At 41.0% G+C, this 12,962-nt stretch overlaps 1 protein-coding gene across 1 annotated transcript; it reads left to right on the top strand.

The window, feature by feature from the left end:
* Nucleotides 1-6,550: 6,550 nt before the first annotated feature.
* Nucleotides 6,551-12,671, top strand: LOC118035311 (uncharacterized). Its single transcript, XM_073411648.1, is given in 4 exon segments — nt 6,551-7,647; nt 7,649-8,827; nt 8,980-11,595; nt 11,597-12,671. Coding segments are annotated over 4 exon segments (5,703 nt in total). The 5' UTR covers nt 6,551-6,624; the 3' UTR covers nt 12,482-12,671.
* Nucleotides 12,672-12,962: the final 291 nt, after the last annotated feature.

Here is a 12,962-nt window from a genome sequence, read left to right as displayed (position 1 = left end):
TATTAAGAAGGAAAATTTGAATTTTGAGGAGAAAAGCCCAAATTTAGATGTTTATGGACTTAATTGGATTTTTATGGACTTAATTGGATTTTTATTTGAATTTATAGAAGATTTGATTCCAAGAAAAAATTGATTTTTAAGTCAATTTGGGCTTTACTTTGAAGAAATTTAAGTTCTGGGGCCAAAATGTATTTTTTAAGGAATTTATTGGGTCAAATCAGGGGTTTAATTGCATAAATATTGAAGTTTAAGGGCCAATTAGGGATTTAATTAAGAAAAAATCCGAAACCAGGACCAAAATTGGAAGAGGCGCGTAAATGGAGGGGCTGTTTTGCTTTGGATCAGGGGCCTAATTGAAGAAATTGAAAGTTTATTAATCAATTGAGGGCTAAATTGTGAAAATCAGAGACCAAGGACCAAAGTGAAAAAGGCGGCCAACAAGAGGGGCGGGGACCGAGTTCGGAGGACTGATTTGAAGTTTGACCCATTTAAATGAAACGGCGCGTTTTATCCAAAACGACGCCGTTTCATATATAAAAAAAAAAAAAAAAAAAGGGAAAACCAGAACGGTGTCGTTTTGAACGACACTGTTCATCTTCTTCCTTTCCCCCGCATAAACAGAAACAGAGACAAAAACCATTTTTTGCTTTTTTTTCAAAACTTCCCGCCTCTCTCTCCTCGCCCCCACCACCACCACCGAAAGCATCAATGGCCGACCAGCCGTTGCGTGATTGAAGGCGCACTAACGAAAGGGCACGCCGGTTCCCTTTTTTTTCTTATAAATAGAGAGAGGCCGAGAGAGAGGAGGACCCGAGGATAGAGGGAGAAGAGAAATAACGCACGAAGGAGAGGGGAGAAGAGAAACAGACCGAAAGCAAGAAAGAACGAAACCAAAAACAGAAAAAAAAACCGAAGGGAGGAGAGAGAGAGGAGACCGAAGAGAGAGAGAACCAACGAGAGAGAGGCAACACCACAGCGCCGCCGTCCTCGAGGCCACGACACCGCAGCGACACCGCAGCTCCACCAACGATCGCCTCCACGCCAGGTGCACACTTCTTCCCTCCCCTGCATTTTTTTTATCATAGCCATTTTTGCCTCCTGCATGTAGCATGCAGGAGGCGGGGGGGGAGAAAAATAATTCTCCCCCCCCTGGGCCATAAGATGCTGGGCCAGCCCGATGCTGGCCCAGCCTTGCAAGCCAAGACCGGCCCACGTTAGCTTTGGGCTGAGACCGGCACACCTTAGTCTTGGGCCGAGACCGGCCCACCTTAGTCTTAGGCCGAGACCGGCCCAATATCATTATGGGCCGAGACCGGCCCGCCCCCCTTTTTTTGGGCTGAGCCTGGCCCATTTATTTGGGCCGGCCCAGCCCTATAATATATAATATATATATATATGTGTGTATATATGTTATATATATATAAAATATATTTATATATAAAAAAATATTTTAAAAAAAATCTTTAAAAATATTGTGATTTTTTCGGCATTTTTTTGTCAAAGTGGTTTAATGTTGGTTTGTATTTTTATACTGTAAAGATACAAAACCAGTGTTAAAAAATACCCGATTTTCGTCAAAACATCAAAGATTTTTTTTTAAAATAACAAATGTTTTTGCCTTCAAAAAAATTTCTAAAAGTCCCTAAAAATATTGTTGATTTTTCTGCATATTTTTAGCAAAGAGGATTAATATTGGGTTGTATTTTTATACCGTAAGGATACAAGCTCAGTATTAAAACACCCGATTTTCGTCAAAGCAAAAAAAAATAATAATATTTTCCAAAAATTGTTTTTGTTTTAAAATACGGCCTAGTATCTCCAATATATATATATAAAATATATAACATCATATTTTCATACAACAAAGAAAATATTCAAAACAATATATGTATTAACATGCATTTTGGGCTTTAATAACCAGTTTATTCAAGCCATGAGAACTAGGCCAATATTTCAAAAATTCTAAAAAATCTTTTTTGCTTTCTTTTAGTATTTGGGATTACGAATTTATACGTAAAACGTATTCCTAAATATTATTAATAAAGTTTGGTAATAGAACGTTAGAACAATTAGGATTTTACCCGATAAGATAAAAGACCTTCTTACCGAGGAGGATTTTTCTTGAACCATAAACAGACCAACGACTAGAAGTATAATAAACACCTTAGTTTTTATCAGATAATAAAAACAATGCAGCTTACCTTAGGTAGGGCGTATTTGGGGTGCTAATACCTTCCCTTTACGCAACCAGTCTCCGTACCCGATCTCTGAGACCAGTTAGGGTTCCTAGTGACCGAAATACTAGGTGGCGACTCCAAAGAACCAAATAATAAAAATTTTCGCCAGTCGAACCCGCAATTGAAAAATGGGTAGATGTATATTTTTTGGGGTGCGACAGAATGGCGACTCCACTGGGGATTTTTGTAGACTAAGCTTTGTTTTTTGTCTGATTTATTTGTGTTTGCCTGTGCTTATTTTTTATATGCCTTTCCTTTTATTTAATCACGTATTTGTTTTTATTTTTACGCGCATTTATTCATGCATTATATACAATTGTCTCATGCATCACTTGCCTTAATTTTGAAAAGCACACACAAGCCTTAAGTTAAGTGGGGAATTAGCGATTTACCCTAGGACTATTGGTCAGGGTTTAAATGCGTGAAACACCCAACTCATATCTGAGTGCCTGCTTGGTAATGGTGGACATACGTGTCTTAACTGTTCCTAGCAACGCCCCCATACTTCTTTACGAAGAACGTCACTGGGCAGATATGAGACCCTTCGAGACCAGATAGAAAAACTACCCACTCTCACGTAATAAATAGAGCTTGTCTTTAGGTTATGAATTTTATTTTCATTTGCATCATGATTAATTGTTAAACTCATCAACTCAGGTTTTGAGCTGAAATCATGACTAAGTACCTCTCTTTCCAAGAATATGGACAAGAGTCCGAGTTGGCTCAGATTGCCGAAGGAAAATGCCCAAGAATCGATGCTAGTGGGTTACCATGCATTACCAAGGTAAATCACATGGTAAACGAATTAGGAAAGTTACTGCCTATTATGGAATATGTTGACGAGACTCTGTTTGAAAGGCGATATGGGAGAATTGCACACATAATGAGATTGCCTGTACAAGCAGCGGCGATCAAAGCCCTTCTGAATTTTTGGGATCCCAGTTATCGATGTTTTACCTTTGGAAACATCGATATGACACCCACCTTGGAAAGAGTATGAGAGAATTCTGGATTTTCCAAATGCCAACCACAGAATCTACCATCGACGCAGATTTTGAAGACACAGCTTCGGAAGTAGTCAGTTTATTAGGCTTGGGAAAGATCAGCCAGTGTAGAGTCGCCGAAGGGGGTTTTTAAATGGAAGGTCATTGAAGCCCGAATGAAGAAAAATGTCGAAGAAGGCAAGATGGGAGACGAACGATATAGGTTGGTGGCCTTCGCCATTTTTTGGACTAGTGTTGTTCCCTTCTGAAACCGGGTCATCAGTTTAGAAGCAGCAAGTGTTTTCGTCGAATATGAGCATGATCGGATTAATCCTTCCTCAGCCATCTTGGGGGAAACCATGTTATCTCTAAATCCACTGCCGAACACATGGAAAAGGAGCTATGAGATGTTGCATCCCTATGTTGTACCTATGGATAATCAGTCATATCGAAGCACCAAGAGACATCTTTCAACAACTTTTGGTGGTTTGACTTGCGACCGTTAAAGATTACCATAGATGAGACTTGGAAGAATTGGGATGAGAAGACATGGAGAGATAAGTATGTAGCATTGCCAAGGAAAGCAACTTCAAGTGGAAAGCACCATGGAATGAACAACGCTATTTGCACAATGAGTTGTGGAAGCAAGATATGGGTGCCTTTGATTGGTGTAACCGGTTACATCAGCTATGCGCCATCCCTTGTAACAAGGCAGTTAGGCGGAATGCAATATACACCAAGAACCTTGGGTTTAAGCTGATTTTTTCGGTTTATTCAAGCATCAACCATTCACTGAAGAAATGGAGTTTATCCGACAGGATTGGAAAAGACCCTTGAAGGTGAAAGGGAAGAAGGAAGCAGTTTTTGAAACCTCATTCAGCCAGAATTACACAGTTTGGAGGAATGAAGATTCTTCTGAAGTAAAGGGTCTCTCTACACAAGAACAGTCGGAAACAACGATAGAACCACAGAAAAGAAAAAGAATGGATGATGAGGAAGATCTAAGACAGCAGCTAGAGCAGTGTAGAATAGAGCTCAACAAAAGTAAGGGGCGACAACAACTGTTAGAGAACCAGCTAGAGGAGGAAAATACGATAAGGGTTTTCTTGAATCAGCGTTTAGAAAAACAAGAGAAGCAATTAATGTCTCTAAATGAATGGCAGAAAAGGGCCGAGGTAGCTGAAGAAATAACAACGGGGTCCAGGCTGAGTTAAGGGCACGAATAGCTGATTACGACGAGTTGGTCAAGAAGAATGGGATAGCAGAAAAAGAGTTGGCTAAGGTCAAGAGGTCAACAAAAGGCAGGTGAATGTTTGATAAGGAGACGATGGATTCTTTGAAGAAGGGAAGAAGCCTTCTTTTAAAGAAAGTAGAAGTAGAAAAAGAGAAGAATCGTCTAGCCAAGCTCGACATAGAAGAAGAAAGGAAGGTCAGAGCTCAATACACGGTGCAACTGGAGGAAGAAAGAAGTGCGAGAAGGGCCGCTGAGTCTGACATGAGAGATTACCAGAAGAGAGTTGAGTCTTCAAAAGGAAGGATGATGGCTTTACAATCAGAGATCGAGGTACGAGAAGAAGAGCTAAGGGATTTGAGAATCCACTACTGCGAGATGGAAGAGGAAATGAGTAAGGCTAAGCAAGAGCGTCAAGAATGCCAAGACTACATGGACAACTTTGCAGTTCAAATCAATTCCAAAACGGCAGAGCTGGATATCGAAAAAGAAGAGCTACAAAGAACCAGAGATAAGTTGGTACAATCAGAGGGTATGGTGCGAGTATTGGAAAGAAGCAACGAAGCCTTAGGAGCCAGCAACGAAGCAATAATTGAAGATAACACCGTATTCCATGCCAGAATAAGACACATGGAAAAACAGGTTGAGCAAGTAGCCCGTTATGCAGAAAGGTTGCAACAACAAGCCACCCAAGTCGGAAATGATACTTCAAAGTATCGAGAATACATGGGGGCAATGGCCTGTTTTATTGGGGATTTAGCTAATAGAGGAAATGCTTTTTAGAGGTAGCAATGTATAGGACTCTCTTTCCCATTATTGTTTTGTATGAGCAATTTTTTTTTTTAAGAAGTCCATGACGTATTTCCTTTCTTAATGTTTTTGGTAAGCCACTATGATAAGAACTTGGCAAACCCTCCTTTATGGTAATCGGGTCAACTCAGAAATCTTGCTTAAAGGTTACGAAAGTCATGAATCAGCTCGTAAAATATGCATATATACACATTACATATGCATCACATTCTCATCACATATTTTTAATTTATCATATGCACGCCAGATCGTGAAACATAGGTCCCCCTTCCAAAGTCCACTACACTCGGCAAAGAGCAAGAATGGAAAACGAAGGAAGGGCACAACCAGAAGCTCAGTACCAAAGAGAACTTGAAGGAGTTCGGAATGATGTGGCACACTTAACCAGTATGTTAGAGCAAATATTAAGAGCCAGAGATGGAGAGGGAACATCCACTCAACTAATGAAGCACCAGCAGCAGCTCAAATTCCTGTCGCACCTATAAACATAGGGGCAAATACACCAACTAAGCAGAGTCCTGCTCGGCCCATCCAAATCCCTATTACACTGGATTTAACAAACGAAGATCCACATGACTTTAAATTCTCTAATCATGAAGGAGATGATAAGTGGACTGCCCTAGAAGAGAGGCTAAGGGCAATTGAAGGAAGTGATTTGTTTGACCCAATTAGGGCCGCTGAAGTATGTTTAGTACCTAATATTGTCATTCCAAAGAAGTTCAGAGTGCCGGAGTTTGTTAAGTATACTGGGATGGAATGCCCGAAGACCCATCTCCGCTCCTACTATAATAAGATGGCAGAGGTTATCCACGACGATAAAATGTTAATTTACTTCTTCCAGGATAGCCTGACCGGATCGGCCCTCAGTTGGTATATGAGGTTAGACAATATTAGGATCAGGAAGTGGACGGACTTGGCAGACGCTTTCTTAAAGCAATACAAGTTTAATCTAGAGATTGCTCCTGATAGGACCAGCCTGATTAGCATGGAGAAAGGAACTCAAGAGTCCGTAAGGGCTTATGCTCAAAGGTGGCGTGACCAAGCTATCAATGTGCAACCTCCGCTGATAGAGACAGAGATGGTGACTTTGTTTGCAAATACTTTCAGGGCTCCATATTATGAACACCTTATGGGTAGTTCAGCACAACATTTCTATGATGTTGTGCGGATCGCCGAGAGGATTGAACAAGGGATCCGAAGTGGGAGAATTGCAGAACCTCTAGAGAAGAGAGGTTTCATTGGAAGGAAGAAAGAAATTGAGGTGAACAACCTAGAAAAGAGAAGCAAAAACTATCAAATACCTACCCCCCGAGTCACTAATATTAACTTTTCCAAACCCCCCACTCCAAACCAGCCCAATCAAATGAAATTCCCAGCAAATAACCACAACAATTACCAAAGAAAGGATAAGCAACCATCAGAAGAACAACTACCTCCTTTACCAATAACCTTAAAAGAATTGTATGCCAAGCTGTTAAGTATTGGGCAGATAGCTCCCCTACCCATACCACCTATGCAACCACCTTTCCCTGCCTGGTACAACCCTGAGGTGACTTGTGAATACCATGCTGGTCACGCGGGCCATAGCATTGAGGCTTGCTTTGCTTTTAAAAGAAAGGTGTTACAACTGATCAAAGTGGGATGGGTCACTTTTGAGGATTCACCTAATCAGAATTCAAACCCTTTACCTAAACATGTTGATGGTAGGGGAGGAGTGAATACCATGGAGATTGGTAGCAAAAAGAGGGTGTTGAAAGTGACCATGGCCAAGCTTTACTTGATGTTGGTGCAGTCTGAACATTTGGAAGAAACGACTGAGTACTGCACAAGGAAAAGTAACTTTTGTCTTTTCCATAAAAAGGAAGGGCATCACATTGATGAATGCATTGAATTTCATCAAAAAGTTGCAAGAATGCTAACTCTAGGAGAGTTGAGGATTGAGGACGTAAGTGACAATGAAGAGGTAGAGATGATAGAGAAATGTAGAATCCAATCAACAACTAATGGTCGCTCAAAACTGGTATTAACTAGGCCCTCATATGCAAGCAAAGTAAACTATGGAGGGATGCCTGAAGATTATGGTTATACTTCGAATATCGAAACTCCTTTGCCGCTGTTCCGAACTGAGATAAGTGGGCTAACTCGGAGTGGTCGTTGTTTCACACCTGAAGAACTAGAAAGACAAAGGAAGGCTAAAGGCAAGGAGGTGTTGGACCTTGATAAAGAGTTTGAGGTGAATAAACCTGTGACTGAGGAAGAAACAAATGAGTTCCTGAAATTGATGAAGCATAGTGAGTACAGTATAGTGGACCAGTTGAAGAAGACCCCTGCTAAGATCTCCATCATGTCATTAATACTCAGCTCCGAGCCACATCGGAATGCTTTGCAAAAAAGTATTGAATGAGGCCTATGTGCCCCAAGATATTGAGCAAAAGACTATGGAACATCTAGTAGGAAGGATTCATGCTGCCAATTACTTGTATTTCACGGAAGATGAACTTGACGCTGAAGGAACTGGACATAACAAACCCTTGTATGTCACGGTCCGATGCAAAGATTGCCTCGTCGGCAAGGTTCTCATTGATAACGGCTCGGCCCTGAATGTGTTACCAAGGCATATGCTAGATGAAATGCCGATAGATCCCTCACATATGCAACCCAGTGTGATAACGGCGAGAGCGTATGATGGCTCATCAAGGCCAGTTGTAGGGTCAATTGAGGTCGAACTAGCTGTGGGTCCACAAGTCTTTCTAGTAACCCTTCAAGTGATGGATATCTACCCTTCCTATAGCATGCTGTTAGGAAGGCCGTGGATACATTCGGCGGGAGCTGTCACCTCTTCGCTACATCAATGTTTAAAGTACATTGCCAACGGTGTCCTGGTTACTGTTAAGGCTGAGGAGACTATATCGATGGTAAGAAATGTGGCGGTTCCATTCATTGAAGCAGAAGATTGTAAGGACGGAAACCTTCATGCATTTGAGGTTGTGAATACAGAGTGGGTGCCCGAGAACACTGTGGTGAGAAAGCCAGAAATCTCGGAAGCCACTAAAATGGCCGCTAAAAGCTTTTTGAAAAACAAGATTCCTTTCCCATACGATATGGAGCAAGGAAGGCCTGAATGGATGGGTATAATCAAATTGAAAGCTGCAGAACAGAGGTTTGGGCTTGGATATAAGCCCAAGAAAGAAGATTACAAACGAGCTGCTGGTGCAAGAAGGGAGAAGAGAATGGCTAGGATTGAAGGAAGGAAGCCTGAAGAAGAAAACTTAGCCATCCCTCCAATCAGGATTACATTTCCAAAGGCCGCCTATGTGATACAACCTGCTGGGGGACATGGAGACCTCTTTCAGAAGTTTTCTTCAATGAACATAAACACCCTGGAGGAAAATCAAGTCAAAGACATTGCTGAGAAATTTGAATCCGAAAGGAGGATTGAAGAGCTGCCACAATTAACCATCCACACTTTGGAAGAAGTCACCGTCAAGACTTTTGTTCGGAAACTAGCCGAAGGGGAGAAGTTCCAGAATTGGGAGACCCAAGAAGCTCCATTGGTTTTTAAAATGTAATCAACAATGATTTGTTGGATTATATTTTTATTTATGTTGTTTGCCTTTTTTTTTTTTTTTTTTTTTGTGTTGACAATCGAGGCTCAAGATGTCAATTGGATTTTATTTTGTTATGAGCTAATCTTTTGTTTTTAATGAGATCATGCATTTTCAAAATTCATCTTGATGTCTTACTATGCATTTACACATCACCTTCCGCTTTCAGGAACCCTGAAAGTGGATCCTCCACAACAACACCTGCACTTTACATTGAGAATGAATGGCCAAAATTTAAAGAATACATAGTGGCTGTAGAAGATGAGGAATGGGAGGAGGAAAACATATGGGAATTCAAAAAATTAATAGAACAACACGAACAGGCTTGGAGGCCCGCTAAAGAGGAACTTGAAACCATAAATGTAGGCAATGAAGAAATCAAGCGAGAGCTGAAGATAGGGACTTTGATCACCCCTGAAGCAAAGGAAGAGTTGATTGCACTGCTCAAAGATTATGTGGATGTCTTTGCCTGGTCCTACGAGGATATGCCTGGTTTGGATACGGACATTGTAGTACATAGAATACCACTGATGGAAGGATGCAAGCCGATTAAGCAGAAGTTAAGGAGAACTCATCCGGAGGTCTTAATCAAGGTAAAAGCGGAAATTGAAAAACAATGGGACGCTGGTTTTTTGGAAGTAGTGAAGTATCCACAATGGGTGTCAAACATAGTGGTGGTACCCAAAAAGGAAGGTAAAATCAGGGTTTGCGTGGACTTTAGGGATTTAAACCGGGCTAGCCCTAAAGATAATTTCCCTTTACCACACATAGATATGTTAGTTGATAATGCAGCACGCAGCTCCACATATTCCTTCATGGATGGGTTTTCAGGCTACAATCAGATAAGAATGGCGCCAGAGGATAGGGAGAAGACAACCTTTGTAACACCATGGGGAACCTTTTGCTACAAAGTCATGCCATTTGGTTTAAAGAATGCTGGGGCCACTTACCAAAGGGCTATGGTGACTTTGTTCCACGACATGATGCACAAAGAGATTGAAGTATACGTGGATGACATGGTTGCTAAATCTAAAGAGGGAGAGAATCATGTCCAAATATTGAAGAAATTATTTGAAAGATTAAGGAAATATAAGTTGAGACTTAACCCCAGCAAAGTGTTCATTCGGGTGAAATCCGGTAAGCTGTTGGGGTTTGTGGTGAGTGACAAAGGGATAGAAGTGGATCCTGAAAAAGTAAAAGCTATTCAATCTATGCCACCCCCCAAGACTGAGAAGGAGGTGAGAGGTTTCTTAGGAAGGTTGAATTACATCGCTAGGTTTATATCCCATTTAACCGCGACTTGTGACCCGATCTTTCGTTTGTTGAGGAAAAAGAACCCTGGAATATGGAATGAAGAGTGTGATAAAGCTTTTGATAAAATCAAGCAATACTTGCTAAATCCACCTCTGCTTGTTCCTCCTGTCCCAGAGAGGCCATTGATTTTATACCTAACAGTAACCGAAACGGCAATGGGATGTGTGCTTGGGCAACATGATGAAACCGGAAGGAAGGAAAGGGCCATTTATTACCTAAGCAAGAAGTTCACGGAATATGAGTTTAGGTATACTATGATTGAGAAGCTGTGCTACGCACTAGCATGGGCTACAAAGAGATTACGTCAGTATATGTTGTATCACACTACATGGTTAATTTCCAAGTTAGACCCGTTAAGGTACATTTGTGAAAAGCCTTATCTATCTAGCCGAATTGCAAGATGGCAAGTTCTTTTGGCTGAGTATGACATAGTATATATGACAAGGAAAGCCGTGAAAGGGAGTGTTATTGCCGATCACCTGGCTGACCATGCTATGGAAGATTATGAGCCGTTAAAATTTGACTTCCCCGATGAAGATGTGTTTGCAATCGAGGAAGAGAAATCAGATTGGTGGGTTATGTACTTTGATGGTGCTGTAAATGTATGTGGTAACGGAGCGGGGGCAGTGATAATCTCTCCTGATAAGAAGCAGTATCCGGTTTCAGTTAAGCTGCAGTTCGGGTGCACCAATAACACGGCTGAGTACGAAGCTTGCATTCTTGGTTTGGAGGCTGCATTAGAGATGAACATAAAAAAAATAGATGTTTATGGAGACTCAATGCTGATTATTTGCCAAGTGAAAGGAGAATGGCAAACCAAAGAAGAGAAGTTAAGGCCTTACCAAGAATACCTAGCTAAGCTGGCTAAAGAATTTGAGGAAATAGAGTTCACCCATCTGGGAAGGGAAGGGAACCAGTTTGCAGATGCTTTGGCCACACTAGCATCTATGGCCAAGATAGACTTTGGGCACAAGGTACAACCAGTACACATCAATATTAGAAATAACCCCGCTCATTGTTGCTCGGTCGAAAGAGAAGTGGATGGAAACCCGTGGTACTATGATATCAAGAATTTCATCCAAAACCAGGCATATCCCATGGGGGCATCCAAAATCGACAAGAAGACTTTGAGAAGGTTGGCAATGGATTTTTATCTGGATGGGGAAATTTTGTATAAGAAATCATTTGACGGGACTTTGTTGAGATGTTTGGATGAATTTGAGGCAAAAAGCACGGTACGGGAAGTCCATGAAGGGATTTGCTCAACTCATGCTAATGGACATGTGATGGCCAGGAAGATACAAAGAGCCGGGTACTTCTGGATGACGTTAGAGAAAGATTGTATCGATTATGTCCGGAAATGTCATAAGTGCCAAGTATACAGTGACAAAATCAATGCTCCTCCAGCTCCTCTATTTTAATTTAACATCTCCATGGCCCTTCGCGATGTGGGGAATTGATGTGATTGGACCGGTAAACCCAAAAGCTAGCAATGGTCATAGGTTTATTCTCGTGGCTATCGACTACTTCACAAAATGGGTAGAAGCTGGGTCATTTGCTCATGTGACGCAAAAAGTGGTGAAGAAGTTTATTGAGAGAGATTTGATATGTCGGTATGGTCCACCAGAAAAGATTATAACGGATAATGCTCAGAATTTCAACGGCAAGATGATAATAGAGTTCTGCACTAAATGGAAAATCAAGCATTCCAATTCTTCGCCATACAGACCTAAGATGAATGGTGCGGTAGAAGCTGCTAATAAAAATGTCAAAAAGATTATTCAGAAGATGGTAGTCACCTATAAGGATTGGCATGAGATGTTGCCATTTGCCCTTCATGCATATCGCACCGCAGTTCGAACCTCAACAGGAGCCACCCCGTACATGTTGGTGTATGGAATGGAGGCGGTGATGCCTTTAGAAGTGGAAATCCCATCATTAAGAGTGTTGTTAGACTCTGAGCTGGAAGAGGTAGAATGGGCAAAAGTTAGATATGAACAGTTGAATTTGATTAGTGAAAAGAGAATAGCCGCGATCTGTCATCATCAACTCTACCAAAGAAGGATGGCTAAATCATATGACAAGAAGGTTCGACCTCGAGGATTCCACGAAGGAGATCTTGTACTAAAGAAAATATTACCTTTACCTGGAGAAAATCAGAGTAAATGGGCACCTAACTATGAGGGGCCTTACGTGGTGAAGAAAGCATTCTCAGGAGGAGCTTTGTTACTTTCTGGAATGGATGGAGAAGATCTAGTTAGGTTTGTGAATGCTGACTCTGTAAAGAAATACTACGTTTGATGTATTTCGTAATTTCCCAGTCAATAAAATAAGTTTCGGCCATGAATTCTCTTTGTAAAGTTTCCTTTTATATATGAATTTAACATATGACCTCATAGCATTTTGAATCTTTTTTGGCATGACTAAATCAAATCTACTTGACATATAGTTGCACATCACACTAGGGGGCAAAAGGTGCACAAAATGCACATAAGGGTTCATAGTAAACCCAAGCCCAAAAAAGGGATATCATAATAAAAAGTTTCTAAAAAAAAAAAAAAAAGCATCTTTTATAAAATTTGCTAATTGCATCAAAAGTTTCAATTTTCATGAACAAAACCAATTTTTGCCTTTGGCGTAAAACTCAATGGAGCAAGAAAGGGCCCCATAAGGAACTAGAGATCTCTTCACTAAAAGGATATGAAGGATATTTCGTTTCATGAGAAAAGCTTGAAACAAGAGCGAAGAGGTTTACGACGAAAGGGGGACCTATGTTTCCAAG

Source organism: Populus alba, chromosome 10 (genome assembly GCF_005239225.2).
Source record: "Populus alba chromosome 10, ASM523922v2, whole genome shotgun sequence".
Lineage (NCBI taxonomy): Eukaryota > Viridiplantae > Streptophyta > Magnoliopsida > Malpighiales > Salicaceae > Populus > Populus alba.
Note: the sequence above shows the minus strand (reverse complement) of the source record. Positions and strands in the feature narration are given on the sequence as shown.